At 35.2% G+C, this 20363-nt stretch overlaps 1 protein-coding gene across 6 annotated transcripts in view; it reads left to right on the forward strand.

The window, feature by feature from the left end:
- HELQ (helicase, POLQ like) overlaps nt 1-20363 on the forward strand; it is a 41665-nt gene that overhangs the window by 8822 nt on the left and 12480 nt on the right. For 2 of the 6 annotated variants that reach the window (XM_068542712.1, XM_068542713.1), the window contains exons 6-13: nt 988-1085; nt 2224-2322; nt 3635-3780; nt 6800-7039; nt 10336-10477; nt 10861-10965; nt 18101-18359; nt 19218-19375. In XM_068542712.1, coding sequence (XP_068398813.1) covers nt 988-1085; nt 2224-2322; nt 3635-3780; nt 6800-7039; nt 10336-10477; nt 10861-10965; nt 18101-18359; nt 19218-19375 — 1247 coding nt within the window. Of the gene's footprint in view, nt 1-987; nt 1099-2223; nt 2323-3634; nt 3781-6799; nt 7040-10335; nt 10478-10860; nt 10966-18100; nt 18360-19217; nt 19376-20363 lie in introns of those variants that run through there. The other 4 variants (XM_068542716.1, XM_068542715.1, XR_011073904.1 and 1 more) reach the window with 4 other exon arrangements.

Here is a 20363-nt window from a genome sequence, read left to right on the forward strand (position 1 = left end):
TTCCTTTGGATGCTGAAACATCATTCTGTCTTGGTTTCCCTACTATCTGTCTGTAAGACTGATCGTGTGTTAGCATTGAGAGATAGCATAACATAATGGCTAAGGGCAGACTCTGGAGCTGGATTCAAATCCTGGCTCACTTTTAACTTTGTCTGTGACCTTGGGCAAGTTATAGTAACTGTGCCTCTTTTTCCTTATGCATCAAAAATGGATGATAGTAATAGAACCTTCCTCACTGAATTGATGTGAAGATAGCACGAGTCAGTCTTAGTACAGCATCTAGCATAGTACCTGCACATAATGGACACGTCTTTGCTACTGCTGTATACTTATTTGTCCTTCTGTCACCAGTGCCTTACACTTAATAGATATTTGAATGAAAGGAGTCTCTTTAGTTTCTCCTTTTGTTCTCCTTTGTGACACTGCTTTCTAAGCGTATTCATCATGTACATTGGTGTTACCATAGATTCACCTTAGACTCTTCTCTTGTTTCTTGCTTCATACAGTTTTTGCTAATTCTCATCCATACTCATGACTTCAAGGGCTTCTTGTGTTTGATGGCTCCCAATCTGTGTTACCAGCTTATACCTCTCTTCTGAGTAATATCATCTGCCAGATTAATACTCTGGTATTATACAGTTGACCGTTGAACAACACAGGTTTGAACTGCATGGGTCCACTTATATGTGGATTTTTTTCAATAGTAAGTACTACAGTACCACATGATCTGTGGTTGGTTGAATCCAGGGATGCAGAACTGAGGATATGGAGGACCGACTATAAGTTTTACATGGATTTTCGACTGCGAAGCAGGTTGGTACCCCTAACCCTCGTGTTGTTCAAGGGTCAACTGTGTTGGTATTTTTCTTACCTGCCCCCTCTTTCTCAAATCACTCAGGAAGAATAAGAACACTAAAAGTTTGCTGAACTTAATACTAAGTAACACATTTTCCTCAATACTTTGGGTTTTTTTTTTTTTTTTTTTAGAAACAACTCAAATTATTGGTATGAGTGCGACATTGAACAACGTTGAAGACCTACAAGAGTTCCTGCAAGCAGAATATTACACGAGTCAGTTTAGACCAGTATGTACCTAAGGTTTGGTTTGTTATGTATCATCTTCTATTTAGAAACAAAAGTAGCAAATGTACTGTATGAAAATTCTAAGAGTAGTGAAGGAACATAATGCCACTCACCATGGCTGAATGGTAGCAAGTTTGTGTGTAGAGGTCAGGGATCTTGGCTTGGGTCAGTACTGTGTGGGTAGCACCTGGAACAGTGCCTGATCCATGGGCCTTCAATGAGTATTTATTGAATGAAATTTTTCAGACCCATTCTGCTTTTCTACTTTATATTCTGTAAGGTAAATTCTTTCATTCAGTGAGAATTTAGTGATTCATGTCTCAAGTTATTGGCACATAAAAAAATTTATCTTAAAAGTTAAAATATTTTCAAATATTTGTGCTTTGGTAGTTTTAATGCTTTTTCTAAATAAGTTAAGACTTCACATGGATTTAAATTTAAACTCCCCAATAACAGCATTCCTAAAAGACTTGAAGAAAGTAAATAAATGTAGTTCATAGCTATTCGAAAGTAACTTATAATGTACATATACTCTGTCTGTAGTTTCTGTGTCTAAATAGGTTTTCAGAAAATAATTTTTTTAGAATCACCAAATTTTAATTTGAAATTTAGTGTTTTTACATTTACACCGAATATGAGAATTTTCAAGAGATATTTTCTGACCTTAATTGTCAAAGTAGATGCTGTTCTTTTAAAAATCCAATGAGCTGTATTTACAAACTTTTTTTGTCTACAAATAGTTAAATTAATAATTTGGTCATTTTTAGATTAAAACTGATGACTAATGCATCTTTAAATCTTGAGGAATACCACAAATAACTCCTTAATAAAAGATAGAGTGTGAACACTTGACTCATTTATACTTCCTCTTGTGACACATACAAGTATCTGATTTTCTTTTAGATATGTGGCTATTCAATTCATAAGTATTTCTTCAAGGATATTAATCCCTGTTTTGATTTAAAGGGAAAAATAAACTTAGATGGGAAAGAAATAACTTTTAAGTTGAAGCATTCTACATACCTTAGAAGAGCTAAAATTTTTGTATATCTTTCCTTTTTACAACATTTTACAAAATTTGATACTCTGGAAAAAGGAATTTACATATGATATTAATTGTAAATGTCCTTTTAATTCGAGGTTGAATTAAAAGAGTATCTGAAAATAAAGGACGCAATATATGAGGTTGACAGCAAAGCTGAGAATGGCATGACTTTTTCACGTCTCCTTAACTATAAGGTAACCTTGATAATCCCTGAAGGTGAGGTTCCCAGACTTTGTGCCCAGCTTCCCTGGGGCACCACAAAAGAGTTGCATGGGTACCATGGGGTAGTTTAGTTGTTTCAGAGAAACAACTGATGCTTGACAACTCTTGGACACCACACAAACAGTGTGGTGTGGTTCAAGATAGGCAGTTTCCAATGTCAACATTAGATCACACTACATTCCTTTCTACGCTATTGTACCTTTGTGAAGTTGGGGGTTGTTTTTGCACTTACTGTTAGCAAATACCATGTGAAAATCAATGTGGGACAGGAAATGAGGATTTCTAAGGTTTGAAAGACTGCAGGGCCCAGTGTGTGCACATCCTGTTAGTGGGCTCTGATGGCTATTTAAGAATGCAATAAAAAAAATTTTTATTCAATTGATGTGTATTATTTATTTAGATGGCTACTAATTTGTGAGGAAATACATACTTATTAAGTTGTTTGGACATAACTACCTAACAATCAGAACTGTTAGTTATTTCTTTTGACCTTGGGGCTCCAGGAACCAAGAAAGTTTGGAGACCTCTCTCATAAATGTTTATTCATTCAGCAACAACAGCAAAACAAGAAGAAATATTTGTGGGCTGTATAGCTCAGATACTGGTGTATGAAAATGTTAATGTATACTATGTTAATGTTCTGTGATTTATGTGAAGAACATTAAAAGGGGAAGAAAGGGATTTTACAACAGTTTTAGAATTCTGTAAAGGTATATTATTCTAAATCTGTATCTTAATTAGTTTTCAGTAAAGTCGAAGGAAGTGAGGAGATTTTAAATAACTTTACATTTTTCTTCACGTTCTTTGAGTTCTTTGCATCTGCTTGATAAATATATTTTTTATTTCTGAAAATATGTCCTGTAGTATGATTGAATCTGTGTTTTTGAAAACTGTTAGTAAAAGCAGGAGGTTTAGCTTATTTATGCAGTTCTTTGACTATTATTAGGATCAATCTGTGTTTCTCTCTGTGGACTTTTTCTGCTTCAGTGGAGATGGGCGTGCAGTGGGGTTATTAATAACATTAACTATTTTCACTTCCTTTATTTAAAACTAAATACACCTAACGAAACCCTAATAACCCAAGAGAAAAGTGGGACTTAACATTTTGCTGTTTAATATAGGTTGTATCTTTTCTTTTAAATGATCATATTTTAAATGAGAAGTTCAAACCTATGGTTGGTTTACTTACCTTTCAAAGCGTACCTTTTTACTTACCTTTTACACTGGTAAAATGAAAGGCTTTCACGGTTGCTAACTACCTTGTTCCTAAATCTTGTTGTGCAGTATTCTGATACTCTGAAAAAGATGGATCCTGATCACTTGGTAGCATTGGTGACAGAAGTTATTCCCAATTATTCCTGCTTAGTTTTTTGTCCCACTAAGAAGAACTGTGAAAACGTAGCAGCAATGATATGCAAAATTTTAAGCAAGTATGTTACTCTTTTAAAAATATTCTGTTTTATTTTTATTATGATTTACATGCTGTATGTTCTGTTTATTCAACAAGCACTAATTACTTCTTGCAGAACATTATACTAAGTTGTTATAATAGATTCTAAAGGCCCTGACCTTGAAGAAAATTGCACTGTGAAATTCACATATGTGAAATGGCCAGAGAAAAATTCTACATGTTAGAGAATGCTGACTAATATAATGGCTTGGCTGCACAGTGAATCGTCTTGGGGCCTTTTTAAAATTTCAGTGCCCAAGCTACATCCAAGACAAATCAGAATATATGGGAGTGGGACCCAGGCACCATTATTTTGTAAAGCTCCCAGGCAGAGTCCAACATGCAGCCAAGGTCAACCGCTGGCCTACATGATCAGAGGACAAATCACTGATCACTGCATGGATGAATCATATCTTCAGCTTAACTTTCTTTTTAATTAAGTACTGTTGCCTTTGTTTTCTTAGTAAACTTCACACTTAGGTTGTGTGGACATTTGAATTGAATTTCCTAAATAATTAAGAAATGTGTTAGTTTGTAATTTTATACTATAAAATTTTAATGTTGGTTCTGTTATGTCGTAGAGATAAGTATAAAATGAACTTAAGTATGAACAGTTTAGTTTTTTCTGTACCTTTTTGTCCCATGTGTAGTTTTATCATATTTTTCAGACTTCTTTTTGGCCCCTGAGCCAGTGCTATATCACTGTTCACAGACCAGTACTATGGATTCTAATCTAGCCATCCTCCGCCTCCCCTCCCAATCCTGCTGTCATCATGGATTGATCTAATATAGAGTTAAATTCATTGACTAGCACAGAGATGCAGATGTTCGGGGTAAAGTTCAGGAGTTTCCCATTTCAGTAACAGAGTCTGCCTTTACAGTGATGATGTAGATTATAAAAACCTAAGGAGATTAAATTATCATTGAGATATTCTCAGTAAATCAGTTGTTTTCTTAGAATAAGGTAGTGTAGCACTGACTAAGTGATGGGGAAATTTAGAGACAAACTTTTGACTGGGAGATGTGAGGTTTATTATTAGTCAAGTTATATCCTTGACTTATTTTGCTTTTTGGTGATAACAGTTTATTTGGGTCATAAATGTTGATGTTTAATATTGAATTACTTAAAAATTTGGTTCTCCAGAACCCTTAGTTAATGAATTATTATAAGTACCCTTGATACTTTCTTAAACTCTTTCTGAAGGAGAACGTCCTCTAAAATACATTTTCCATATTACTTGCTGCTTTCGTAAGGTGAATGTTCTGAGTATAGCTTAGCCCCCTTTTTTGGTGGCTGTTGACTAAAATGTCATGTTTAGAGCATACTTTTTTATATTATTCTGTAGTTTACATGTAGATGAAGTAAAATCTGGGGCTAAATGGTTTCTGATCTCAGTATTGTCCTTAAAACATAATTTCATGAGAGTCCTGGAATATCAGCCTATGTCTTAATGATTTGCCTTCTAATCATAGATTTCATGTGAAGCAGGTATAGTAAAATCACCTAGAATATGTTTGTATGTCTAAGTGCAAAGACTGAAGCAGATTTTTTCCCAAGTGATTGTCTCAATCTCAAGGAAAATTATCTTTTTTATAGCTATTACCACCTTTGACTTCTAAGTTAAGGATGTCTTTTAAACACTATTTACTGACAACTGCCAGAGCTCTGGTCATACCACTTTCCCTAAAAATGTCCCTGAAAATGATACCACAGTGCTTCTTAGCCTAGAATTCACGCTAAGATAATGACTCAACTTACTTTTCTGTCCTTATTTCTTCCTTTCTTTATCCACCCTGCACTTCATCCAGACTGAACTACTTGTCTTCTTTGTTTATTCTTGAACTTCCCATTTCCATGCCTACAATCGTGCTTTACCCTCTGCCAACACTGCACTTTCCTGCCCCCTCATTGCTGCCTCTCTAACACCTGTTCTTCAAGGCCCAGCTCACATCTCAACTTCTCCCACAAAACCCTTGTCCATGTAATTATGTCTTATCTGGTCAGTTACAAATAATGTCTCCCTTCTCTAAAATTATGGGGTGATTATCCATAAGTCTTAATTCCTTGAGAAGGATTTGTCCCTTTCAGGACCTCAAACACTGGCTGGAACGTATAACATAAAGTCTCTGCTTCCTACTCAGCGGCCACTTCTAGTTCTTGCACTGATGACTCTTGACCACTTTCTTCCCAATTCTTCATTGTCTCCTGGCCTCCCATTTCCCAGCTTCGTGTGAAATTACTGTCCTTGTGCAGTTAGCACCAGCCAGAGCTCTCTATGCTTTCCATGAAGCATGCTAAAACAACATAGGGCTGTGTGTATTATATTTATATCTTGGATTATATTTGTTTGCTACTGGTATTCAGAAGTTGTTGCTTTGTAGTCAGTTAGTAGTTAGTTGTACTTAGTCTTTCTTTCCTTTTTTTCTTTTCTAGAAGGGAAATTAAAATAATAGGTGCTTCTAGGTAAGGAGACATTTGAGGATATTACTGAGGCTTCTAAAATGCTAGAGTTTAGACAGTGTTTTACATATAATTCATATGATTTAATAATATATGTTTTCATCTTCAGAGAAGAAAATTTATGACTTAAAACAAATCATCTTCACTAAAGATGTACGTTCTTGTGAAAAAATAATTGTAACATCTAGAGCAGGGGTCTAAACCTGGAGTTCATGGATTCATAGGAGGTACAGGATTGAACTTCAGGAAGTTCATGAATCCTTGAAATTATATGCAAAGTGTTGTGTTTATGTGAATATTTTTTTCCTTAGTTTTAAGCAGATTTTCACAGGGCTCTGTGATTCACAAGAAGTTCAGAGAAACTGCCTAATAGCTAATGAAGTCAAATCAAAATTCTAAGAACATTCTATGTATTTATATCAATAAAAGTAATATGTTCTTTTAAAAAAAGAATGTTTACATGCACCTACTGAAATTAAAATTTTAGGTACTTTGTCACTATAAGATTAAGGGTTCATGTCTAACATCTTTTTCCCAGGGAATATCTGAAACACAAAGAGAAAGAAAAACATGAGGTGATTAAGAACTTGAAGAATATCAGCAGTGGCAACCTGTGTCCTGTTTTAAAGCACACCATCCCATTTGGAGTTGCTTATCACCATAGTGGTTTAACGAGTGATGAAAGGAAGCTCTTGGAGGAGGCCTACTCCGCAGGAGTTCTCTGCCTTTTTACCTGCACATCCACCCTAGCAGCAGGTGTTAACCTACCAGCTCGGAGGTAAGATATAAGTCATTGTTGGCCGGTCTCAAAACTTTCCAGTTCCTAGCTTGCCAACAGTTTTTTTGTTGTTTTATTCTTTCTCAGGAGTGGGTGAGAATTTATCAAATGTTTTTTTCAGCATTTGCTCAGTTGATTGTTTGCTTTATTTACTTTAATATTTTAATGAAAAATAACACTAGTAGATTTCTTGCTGTTAGAATTCCTTCTTTCTTTGTTACTCTCCCTATCTGGTTTTGATGTTATGGTTTATTATCCTGGTTGTGTAGAAAGAGTTGTCAAGCTTTTGACCATTGTTTATGATCTGAAAGAGTTTATTTAACAGAGATTTCCTTGAAACTTTAGAGAACTCATCCATAAAGACTTTTGAGTCTAGTATCTTTTTTTAAAGAGTAGATCCTTGATTATCTTTTTGGTTTTTACCAGTATAATTGATTTCCACTCTTTGTCATTTGTGACACTTTTACAAATAAATGGTCAGTTTTTATAAATCATCCATGAGATTTTAAAAAATATGTATTTTCTGTTGGGTGTGTAGTTTCTTTTTTTTTTTAATTAATTAATTTATTTATTTATTTATTTTTGGCTGTGTTGGGTCTTCGTTTCTGTGTGAGGGCTTTCTCTAATTGCGGCGAGCAGAGGCCACTCTTCATCGCGGTGCGCGGGCCTCTCGCTGTCGTGGCCTGTCTTGTTGCGGAGCACAGGCTCCAGACGTGCAGGCTCAGTAGTTGTGGTTCACGGGCCTAGTTGCTCCGTGGCATGTGGGATCCTCCCAGACCAGGGCTCGAACCCGTGTCCCCTGCATTGGCAGGCAGACTCTCAACCACTGCGCCACCAGGGAAGCCCGGGTATGTAGCTTCCTATAGCTCAATATGTAACAGTTATTAGTCATCAGCTCCTCCTTTTTCTTTGTGATTCTTTGATTTGTCAATTTCAGAGTCTCCCACTGTAATTATGGAGTTGTCAACTTCTCCTTTTTACATTTTTAAAAGTTCTTGCTTTGTATTTCAAAACTAGGTATATAAAGGTTTACTGCAAATACCTTATTGCTGAATTATACCTTTTATGAATAGAATACATCCTTGTTTTCCTCATTTAGTGATTTTATTTTGAATACTGGGACTACATTTTTTGCCAAGTATATTTTTTTCTATTCTTTTATTTTCAAACTCTGTCACTGGTTAAGTTTTCTGGTTTTTCAGACAGTTGTTGAAATAAAAGAGGAAGTTATGTATCCTCTTTCTCTTATTTCAATGGTTACTCTTAAATTTTTTAACAGTTGTAAAACTGTTAAAAAACGCAACTGTGTTTTTCTATCATTTTAGAATTAATCAATAACTATATCCTCTGCTGAACATAACAAGAGTCTTAGCATTTGTGTATTTTTCTACACCGCCTCATGTATTGTTGCAGTTACCTGGAATTTTAGTTCTAGATTTTAAATTTTCTTTCATCTTATAATCAATAGTTATTTAAACTCACCTGTAAATTATCCTTTTTTTTGTTTGTTTTTTGCCTACCACTGCCTCTTGTGCCTCACATCTTCCTTCTATGATCCATTTTTTATTTTGCCATCCTTGGGTAATTATTTTTTAAATGCTGCATTGGGAGTAAAAATTTTTGAATCTTTGCGTAGCTGAAGATGTCTTTATTTTAGCCTCACACTTGAACACCTTGCTAGGAACAGAATTCTAGGTTCAGTTTTTTTTCTTTGGGGCCCTTGTAGTACTCTTCCATGTCTTTGAGGAGCGAGTGTTGGTCATTTTTGTTTTTGCATAGGCTTGCTGTTTTTCCCTTTCCAGAAGCTTTTAGACTTTTCTCTTTAACCTTAACATTTCGTCGTAGTGTATAATAATAATTACAGCTATTACACGCCCTCACTCATGTCATAACAGCTTTACACGCGTTGACTTAATAGATCCTCACAACAGCTCTGTGAGGAAGGTCGTATTTTATTATCCACATTTTATAGAAGGGAAAACTGAGGCACTGAATAATGAAGTAACTTACCCAACTTCACGGCCAACAAATGAGTTTCAAAGCCAAGGTTTGAAACTCAAGAAACTGAGAAATCTAATTCTGCAATCCTAACTCTCCCAGTTTAGCTACTTCTTATTCATAGGGCTTAGCCCTTTGGTACATGCTTTCAATCTAAAGTTTTATGCCTTTCTTGATCTTAGAGTAATTTTTTTTCAGTTATTTTATTATTTCTTTTCTTCTGTTATCTCTGTTCTCTGCTTTTGTAACTTCAATTAGACAGTTAAACCCTCTTAAATTGAGTTTTCATCTCTTAATTTTTCTTACACATTTTTCAATCTATATGAACTATGTGATTTCTTCACCTTTACTTTCTATATAACAAAATCAGTTTTTAAATGTATTCCATTAACTATGTTTCATTCATTATCTAGTTGTTCTATTAAATTGTTTAAATTAATTAATTTTTTTTAATTTCTAAGAACTCTCTTTTATTGTCCTTTCTTTATAACCGTCTGCTCTCATAGTGTGAATACAATACCCTTTAGAATTTTCTGTGGATACTAATTAGAATTTTTTAAAGTTCTTTTCTGTTCTGCGTATTATCTGCTTCTGTCAGACATTTTTTCTGTATGTTCTCATTGTTTTTCTTTTATGTCATTAGTTTTCTTCATGTATTTGGTAATCTTGTCTGTCCATTGAGATTTATAAATAAAGAGGTAGGCTGATTGTTTTAGGTAAATGACAGGTTTTCTCTCACCTTTGAATAGGAAAGCTGGCTACAAACTTCTGTATACATGAACAGGATAGAAATCACCATGTTTGTAGGTCAAAATCAGTTGAAATCTACAATTTTATGTTGACAGTATTGTAAGCTCATAAATGAATATGCATGTGTTGGTGGTCCATGGTCAGATTTTTCATTTATGGAGTATCAAATCAAAACTATTTTGAGATTATTGCTCTAGTGGATTGACCATAAGTTTTACAGCTAAGCAGACGTAAGTTCAAGTTATGGTTCTGGTAATTACTAATTTTGTGAGTTTCGCTAAACAACTTAACATGTATATATATGCTTTAGTTAGCTTCTTTGTAAATAAGTAAGTAAGAATATTATCACCAAGAGTTTTGTAAGATTACAAATAATGTACATAAAGAGCCTAGGACATCATAGATTCTTGGTAAACAGTAGTTGCCTATTATTTTGAGTTAATATGTTACTAAATTTAATATCACATAAATATAATGAAAACTTTAAAAAATAGATGCTATTGCTATAGATGGAGTACCACTTTTAATTAATTTTATCAATTCCATAGAGTTATTTTAAGAGCCCCCTATGTTGCTAAAGAATTTTTAAAGAGGAATCAATATAAACAGATGATTGGCAGGGCTGGCCGTGCTGGAATAGATTCTACTGGGGAGAGTATCCTTATATTGCAAGAAAAAGACAAGCAACAGGTAATAATCTGGTGGATGGTTGGTCATTTTGTTGTCTTTTCTTGGACTTTGGTCTAGCCCTTTTATGAGACTGTCTTTTAAAAATTAATTATTAATATTCCTTTAAATAATGTTTCCTTCTCCCCCATGATTAAGAATTAGAAAGAGTAGTTCAAATACTTTTGTATTTCAGGCAAACAATGAAAAGTATTTTCCTTATTTATCTTCTTCCATTTTCATGAGAACACTTGCTAAATTCTTATTTTTTTGTCTTTATGTTTTTTATCTCCCCCAGCCTCCACGCAATCTACGCAAAATATAAAATTTATATGGAACACCATTTATTTTTTATAATAACGCAAAACATAAATTTATTTTTTATAATAACGCTTTAACTCTTGTAGGTATTGGAGTTAATAAGCAGACCATTGGAAAACTGTTACAGCCAACTTGTTCAAGAATTCACCAAGGGAATCCAAACTTTGTTTCTCTCTTTGATTGGTTTGAAGGTATTTTTTAATATTTTTATATCTTATTGCTATTACCTGAGATAATGGAAGTTAAAAAGTTTTGAAAACTACAAAGTATGAAAAAAAATGTTAACTTCTAATCTAATGTGGAAAAGAACAGTCTGTGACATGATAAATCTGAGTCTGGATTTATATGTGCATTTTTAATCCTGAAGAATGTGAAAAATCAACAGATCATAACTGGGCATCCATTACAAGTAAGAAACTTTGGTAGATACTATGGAGGATAGAAGGAGCTCTAAAGACATGGGTCCTGATGTGGGATAATCCAGCATCTCTGCCATTGTTAAGAATAAGGTTCATTGTAGTCCTGTGACCATAAACATTTTTCAGATCAGTATAGCCTTTATCAGGCAGAAAATTAAAAAAAAAAAAGTTGGGTGGGGCATGATGGGAAAACACTCTTTTTTTCCTAAGATTAGAAATTAGCTCCCTTTTTTAGGATATCTCTTGAGCTAAACCTCTTTTTTAGGGTTATCCTTAAGTAAATTTTAACTCTGTGCCCAAATCACTCAGCCCCAAAGTGGCAAAGCCAGGGTTTGAATTCAGCTTTCTCTAACTACAAAACCAATGTTCTTAACCTATCATGCAGTCTCTCTTCAGCAACCTGAATGGTTTAAGTGAAAATCCAAAATTTAATTGACAAATAAAAGATATCATGAGACAGGTTTTGATTACCTTGCAGATGAATGGTGTACTATTGCAGTATCCCCTGGCCATTTACAAGAGTGAAAGGCTACAAGAAAGAAAAGGAATTAATGCTGGGTATTGAAGGAGATAGAGGTTTTAGATAAGCAGAGGGAAGGAATGAGCCATTCCAGGTACTTAAAATAGAATGAAAGATGAGAAACTTTAAGATGATGTGGGGTAACAGTCAGTAGACAGATATTATAGCTGTAGAGGAGGGCTGAAGATACCAAAGAGTAGAAAGTTGGGTGGAAAAAGTTGGGCCAGAGTGTGTGCTGTAGATTGGGGAAGACAAGAGAGAGTGCTTAAATAGTAGACTCAAGAGTTGTGACACAGTCACTTACCAGTGGAGAAATAGTCAAAGTGTTCTGTGGTCATTTCGAGCAAGGGCTCTGATAGCACACATATCTGTGTCTGGGTCACAGCTCTGTCTCTTGTTATCCTGTGTAAATTACTAACTCTCTCCTAAACCTCACTCAGTTGCCTTATCTGTAAAATGGGAATAATAGTATGCAGAAGTATTGCAAGGCTAGTTTGGAAGCAACTGTAGTAATCCATGTATAATGTAATAAAGACCTGCAGTTGGAGGGTTGCCAAGGAATTAATAAAGAAGGGAAAGAGATCATGAAGATCATTGAGTCTTATTACATTTATATACTGAATAAGGTAACAGAGAATTTGTGATTAGTTTAAGGTCATTTAGTGTGTTCTGTTTAGATGAGATTATAATTCAGGTTCCTGCCTTGCTGGCCTGTACTCTTTCCAGTATGCCATTGTGTATGTGGAACATTCACTAAGTGCACTTGAAAACTCACCAAAATAGGCCATATTCTGGGCCATGAAATAAGTATCAGTAAATTTAAAGGATTGAAATCATATAAAGAATGATAACAAAATTATAGTATACATCAATAATAGAAAGGTAGGGACTTCTCTGGTGGTCCAGTGGTTAAGAATCCACCTTCCAGTGCAAGGGACACGGGTTCGATCCCTGGTCGGGAAACTAAGATCCCACATGCCTCAGGGCAGCTAAGCCCTCGCGCTGCAACTGAGACCCGATGCAGCCAAATAAATAAATAAATATTTTTTAAAAAATAAATAATGGAAAGGTATCAGGAAAATACCCAAATATTTGGAAATTAAATAGCATACTTTTATAGTCAAAGTAGAAATCACAAGGGAAATTAGAAAATATCTTGAATGGAATGAAGATGAAAACAGATATATCAAAATTAGTGGCAGGCAGCTAAAGAAGTGCTTAAGGGGACATTTATAGCTTTAAATGCTTATTAAAATTCAAGGAAAATCCAAAGTCAGTGATCTAAGTTTCACCTTAGGAAGCTAAAACAAAACAAAACAAAAAGCCCCAAAGTAAGTAGAAGGAAGGAAATGATAACAGATAAAAGCAGAAATCAATGACAAAAAATAGACAAGAGAAAAAATTAATGAAACCATAAGCTAGTTCTTTGAAAAGATCAGTAAGATTATTGATTGAATTGATCAGAAGGAAAAGAGAGTACACATGAATTACCAATATCAGGAATGAAAGGAGGGTCATCACTGGATATCCCAGAGATAGTAAAGGTAGTAAGGAATTACCCCTGAATAGCTGTATCCTTGAATACTGAAAAATGAATTCAACAACTTGGATGAAATGGGGGAAATTCTTTTTTTTTTTTTTAATTTACTTATTTTATTTATTTATTTTTGGCTGTGTTGGGTCTTCGTTGCTGTGTGCGGGCTTTCTCTAGTTGCGGCGAGCGGGGGCTACTCTTCATTGAGGTGCACAGGCTTCTCATTGCTGTGGCTTCTCTTGTGGAGCACGGGCTCTAGGCACGCAGACTTCAGTAGTTGTGGCACGCGGGTTCAGTAGTTGTGGCTCACGGGCTCTAGAGCACAGGCTCAGTAGTTGTGGTACATGGGCTTAGTTGCTCTGTGGCATGTGGGATCTTCCCGGAACCAGGGCTTGAACCCATGTCCCCTGCATTGGCAGGCAGATTCTTAACCACTGCGCCACCAGGGAATTCCAGTGGGGAAAATTCTTGAAAGAAACAATTCCCGAAATTGACTGAAGAAATATAAAATCTGAATAGTCCTATAGCTATTAAAGAAATTGAATTTATAATTTAAAACTTTCCCACAAAGAAAACTTTAGGCCCAACTGACTTCACTGGTGAGTTCTAACAAACATTTAAAGGAGAAATAATATCAGTCACACACACATTCTTTCAGAAAGTAGAGGAAGATGGAGCACTGCTCATCTTATGAGACCAGCATTATGCTGATACCAAAACCAGACAAATATATTACAAGAAGAGAAAACTACAAGCCAATGTCTCTGGTAAACATACATATAAAAACCCATATCAAAGTACTAATAATACAGCTATACATTATAAGAACAATATACCATGATCAATCAGAATTTATTCCAATAATGCAAAGTTGGTTTAACATTCAAAGTTCATCAATGTATAGATAATTATCCATTTGACAGAACTCAACACTCATTCATGATAAAAACTCAACATAATAGGAGTAGAAAAGAACTTCTTCAATCTGATAAAGTTTGTTTATTTAAAAAAGAAAAAAAAAAAACTACAGGTAACATCACACTTAATGGTGAAAAACTAAATGTTTTTTCCCCTAAGATCAGGAAAAGAAATCTGCTCTCACCCTACTAATCAACATATATCAGAACTTGTAGCCAATACAATAAGACAGGAAGAAAAAATAAAGCAAACAGATTAGAAAGGAAGAAGTAAAACTATCTTATTTGCTGATGGCATTGAGTTCAAGAAAAATCCAAAGGAATGTACAAAAAAACTAGAGTGTAATTAGTGGTGTCACAGGATACAAGGTCAATGTATAAAACTCAATTATATTTCTGTATACTCACTGCAAATAATTGGAAAAACAATTCCATTTACAATAAATTCAAAAAAAACATGAAATACTTAGGGATAAATTTAACTAATATGTGTCAGACCTATACGCTGAAAACCATAAAACACTGCTGAGAGAAATTAAAGAAGACCTAAATAAATGGAGAGAGATAGCATGTTCATGAATTGGAACACTCACTTTTGTCCAGATGTTACTTCTTCCCAAATTGGCCTATAAATTCAGTGCAATCCTAATCAAAATCTCAACAGGTTTTTTTTGTAGAAATTTCAGACTGATACTAGAATTTATTTGGAAATGCAAAGGAATAGAATAGCCAAAAATAGTTTTGTAAAAGAACTTGACTTCAAGACTTACTGTAAAGCTTCAATAATAAAGACAGTGTGATATTGGTGCAAAGATTGACATATAGACCAATAGATCAGTAAGTCCAGAATTAGAACCATATATGATCAATTCATTTTCAACAAAGGTGCCAAGGTATTTAAATGGAGAAAGGATTTTTTTTTTTTTCAATAAATGGTGCTGGAACAACTAGATATCCATATGGAATAACCACAAACAAATTAACCCCAACTCTTACCTCACACTGTCCAAAAAAATTAACTCAAAATGGATCATAGACCTAGACCTAAAAGCTAAAATAAAACTTCTAGAAGAAAATCTAGGAGAAAAATTTTTGTTACCTTGGGGTAGGCAAAGATTTCTTACGTGGGAAACAAAAACCATAAACCATGAAAGAAAAAAATCAATTTAATAGGCTTCATCATAATTTTAAAATTCTCTTCAAAAGACCCTGCTTAACAAATGAAAAGGCAGGGGGAAAATATTTATACATCTGACAAATATGTGTATGTCATGAGTGAGGACTCCACAAAAGGCAATGGAATTAGGAGGGAATTGGGACTTCAGTGCACTCAGGTACAGGAATCCTGGGGGAACTGACTTGGCCACAAAGGTCTGGTTTTATGGGCCTGGCAATGCAACCGTTGTATTCTGTTTTAACAATTGAAGTACAGCAGGAAGAAGTCCAGGCAGAGTCGGCTCAGGAGATTAGCCTATAGGCAGCTGTTGTTTCAAGCCTGCCCATTGGAGGCTACTGGGCCCCATCCTGAGGAGGACAGGCCGTCAGGGTTCCTCCTACTCCTTGGGGTAGGGCTTCACAACAGGGCTGTAGCTGTGGAAGGAGGCCGGAATTACAGACCGGGTGGAGAAGTGGGAAAATCTTTAGAGTTAGAACTGAAGCAGAAGTCAAGTCCTCTGGACAGGAACAACCAGGTGGGATAGGGGTGAGAGGCAAGAAGGGCAGTGTGAGGTCAGGAGGCAGGAGGTAGAGGTGGGCATCCCTGGAGAGACTAGGTCCAGGGTTTGGTGGAAGAGATGGAAAGTCCAGGACTTAATAAGAGATCATAACAGTTGTTGGGCCATGGGATACAGGGAGCCTCCAATTATTGTTTCTCACAACTATGTTTCAGACGCTCTGCTAGACACTTTATATGTTTTATCGCTGATCTTTGCATACCTGTGAATAAAGTAATATAACTGTGCTTTCACAAAAAAAGAATCCAAGGCAAAAAGGCAGGTTACGTAGGCTGCTTGCACACTGTGGTGCATGCTACTGCGGTCTTGCCTGGATCACTGTAATGGTCTCCCAGCTGGTCTCTTTGCATTCACTCTGTCTGCCCTGCCTTCCCACATCCCCTCCAAGTAATTCTTCAATAGACTGATCTTCGCAAAATATGAAATCCGAATGTGTCACCCCCTTCTGCTTAAAATTTGTCACTGGTTGTTTCCCCGTTGCTGTTAGGATTGAGCCCAAATTCCTTATCATGGTCTACTGTGGTAGATTTGGCCTCTGCCTGTCTCTTCATCCTCATCTCTCACAGCCTTCGTATACTCTGTACTCCAGACATGCTGGCCTTCTATTACATTTCTCAAACATTCTGTACTTGCTCCTACTGCAGTGTTCCGTAAGCCTGGGACTCGCCCTTCTTACCTCCCCATCTCCAGTTTCACCCTCACCCACTCCCACTTAACGGTCAGACTTTCACTTCACCACCACTTCCTCGGGGAAGCCTTCCTTTGCCACTGAGTCCAGTCAGTCTGTTGTATGCTTTGTAGAAACACATTTCTTTCCTTTAATAGCACCTATCAGTTTGTAGTTGTATTCTTGTTAGTGCCATTATTTGGCTAATAACTTTACCCCAGTGGAATGTAAGCCCTGTGACAGCAGGATCCACATTTATTCTCATTTATCACTGAATCCCCGTGGCTAGCACAGTGCCTGGCATGTGGTTGGCACTTGGTAAACACTTGAATTAATGAGTGGGTTGACTTTGGAGTTGGTTATGGCTGAACTTGAAGGTTGGGGCAACAGTGAAGAACCCAGCTTTGAGAAGCCAGAAGCAGAGGCTATACCAGTGGGTTTAAACCACTATGTCTAAAAGTTTTCACAGAGGGCTAGAAAGATAACCTGTTGGTAGCCAGAAGGATCAAGTAAAGGGTTTTGTTTATTTGTTTACTCCCATGGTTAACTGTAATCGGCCAACCAAAAAACAATATAGAAACTAAGTATGCTGATAATCTACAAAGTGAGTATCTTAAAAGTACAATTTGGCCTGAATGAATACTACATTAAGAATGATTTTTATTAAAAGGAGAAACAATAGGAAATGTCTGTGCTCCATATTATTTTCTGTTATCGCTTATAATGGTTTAATATGAAACTACTAGTTAAGTTTTCCAGTTGCAATATCATCAGAGTTGTGAGAGAGAGAAATATGCTTATTGATTGACTATATTTTAGTATAACTTGCTGATTTCATTGAAATTGGCTAATATAAATTATTCTAATTCAGAGACAGCTCTACATCTGAATACCAAGTGGTGAGTTAAGTATTACTTATGATTGCCATTATAAGTTTTAAATAGTGAATAAGTGGGGAGAAAAAAAGGCAGCAAAAGAACAGGAAAAGGAGATGGGAATGATAGAGACAAAAAACAGTAAAAAACTGTTATCTATTTTTAGGTAATATGTCAGGGAAAGTATTGCCTGATCCTGTTTTAGTGGAGGCTTTCCGTTGTGTTTTCCATGTTTTTTTTTTTTTTTTTAATACAATTTTTAAAGCTAAAGAATGTTTTCACATGTGGCTGGAAAGGGGTGGAGGAAGGATTTCTGAAGGAGGCTGAGTGGGAATTAGTGATAATTGAGGAGTAAACAGAGAGCACAGCTTTGGAGGTATTGTGAAAAATTATTCAAAAACCTAAGGGGTTTTTGAATGAGAAATGTGTAGATGTTTTCAGTATGAATATGATAACTGTCTTCTCCCTTAAATTGTTTTTTTCTTGTGATTTTAAAATGTTGTTATAAAATTACCTTTATGCAACTATGTAGATTTTATAATAGTTTTTTATTTAAATAGATTTGCAGTATGGAAATGAGTCATCATCTTGATTAATTATTCATTCAGAATGTTGCCTTGAATTAGGGAAGATGGTCTAATGATGTCCTGAATTGTTTCAGATTGCAACAAATCTTGGTGACATATATCACTTTATGAGTGGTACATTTTTTGGTGTTCAGCAGAAGATTTTGTTGAAAGAAAGAAGTCTCTGGGAAATAACTGTCGAATCACTTAGATACTTGACAGAAAAAGGACTCCTACAAAAAGATACTATTTTGACAGAAAAAGGACTTCTACAAAAAGACACTATTCATGGGTCTGAAGAAGAGTTCCAATATAGTTTTCACATTACAAAGTTGGGACGAGCTTCTTTTAAGGGTAAGAGTTTACCTAAATCTCATTACTAATCTGAGGAAATGCATTGGAAAAAATAGAAATTATTATGTAATGTTAAGTTGGATTTGTAATTTCATATTAATAATATTAATCTTATCTTACAAACTGTTGGACTACTTCAACTTTAAAAAGTTGAAAAGTGTTTTGAAACAAGTAATTTAGAATACTGTAGAGGTATATGGAGAAAAAGGTGGTCATCCCTCCTTCATGCTCCCCTCCCTCAGCAATCATAAAATCATAATATCTTACCAAGAATAACAATTTGGTATATATTTTTGCAGACATTGTCTGTAAATTTCATAGCAATTTGATACATATATCCTTCCAAATATTTTTGTGTGTATATGTGTGTGTGTGTATATATATATACACACACACACACACAGAGCTTGCTTTTCTCACTTATAAAATATCATGAGCATCTTCACATGTTAATCCCTTTAAATCTACCTCATTTTTCTTTTACTACAATAGTCATCCATAGTATGGATACCATAATTTATTTCACCACTCCCCTATTGATGGACATTTACACTGTTCCTGATTTTTCTCCATTATAAACAAGGCTGCTTGGGCATCTCTGTTCATGTATTTTTGGATATGTGTGGAAATGTTTCTCTGGGTTAGATTCCCAAGAATAGAGTAGTTGGGTCAGAAGGTATGTACCTATTAAATGTTGATGGATACTATCAAAATGACCTCCAAAATACTTGTGTTAAGTTACACAGTAAGAGATTTTAAAGACTTTTGTAGTTAACTCCTAAACTAGACTTTCTTTAAAGTCACCTCTTTCCCCCTTTGGTGATTATGAAATATGAACTATTCGTGTCTTTCTTTTAGGAACTATAGATTTGGCTTATTGTGACAGTCTCTACAGAGACTTGAAGAAAGGTCTTGAAGGACTTGTGCTTGAAAGCCTTCTTCATCTAATTTACCTAACAACTCCCTATGATATGGCTTCTCAGTGTAACCCTGATTGGATGATATACTTCAGGCAGGTGAGACGATAAGATTCTGCAATACAGGCTACAATAATGAATCAGGATATGATTTTTGTCAAGTGATTATTCACTTTTTTCTGTATTAAAATATATTTGAAATTGGGCCCTTTGTCTTCAAGTTTTTAAAGTAGTAATATGGCAATAACATTTTTTGTTTCACTTAAATATTTTCTGTTAAATATAAACATGTTCATTGTCAAAAAAATAGAAAGGTGCAGAAAAGAAAAAAAGGTCATCCTGGTCCCATTTCCCCAAAGGTAGTTTACTCTTGTGATTTGGTGACCACTACATTTTATAATGCCTGGAATATAAAGAAAACCATGAAAGCCATCCCTGATGATTGATAGTTTAATTACATGAAAGCTCTATTACAGTCATACGTGATGTCACATCATGTCACACCAAACCCGGTGATGTTAATACCTGAGAAGGAATATCATCTTAATCAACAGTAGCAAGGTGGAACTGGCCATACTTATTACAAAACCAAGTGGTAGAGTACAGTCTATTATGATTTTACTGTGAACAGGCTAGATGCATGAACACATATTAGGCATAAGCAATATGCAGCTTTTAATTGCAGGAAATTAACTTTCTTTTTAATGTCGTATTTTTTAATTGTTACTCTAAGTTTTTCTAAGTGGTATTATACAATGCGGTTACTTTCAAAAGCTTTCCCTCTTCTCTCTTCCCACAAACATCTCCCATATTAAACATGAGCCCATAGTCCATGGTCACAGTATTTGTGGCCGTGTCTTTAAGTCATTCTACTAAAGTTTGTTATATTGGGTTGGCCCAGAAGTTCGTTCGGGTTTTTCCATAACAGCTTACGGGAAAACCCGAACGAACTTTTTGGCTAACCCAAATATTTTAATACTATATCTTTTAAGCTTGCAATATTTGTAAACAAAATATGTGGGTTTTTTCATATCTTTTATAATAATGAAAGTATGATATGACTAAATACTGGATTTGGTTCATGGCA

The sequence above is a fragment of the Eschrichtius robustus genome, chromosome 4 (assembly GCF_028021215.1).
Source record: "Eschrichtius robustus isolate mEscRob2 chromosome 4, mEscRob2.pri, whole genome shotgun sequence".
Taxonomy (NCBI): Eukaryota; Metazoa; Chordata; class Mammalia; order Artiodactyla; family Eschrichtiidae; genus Eschrichtius; species Eschrichtius robustus.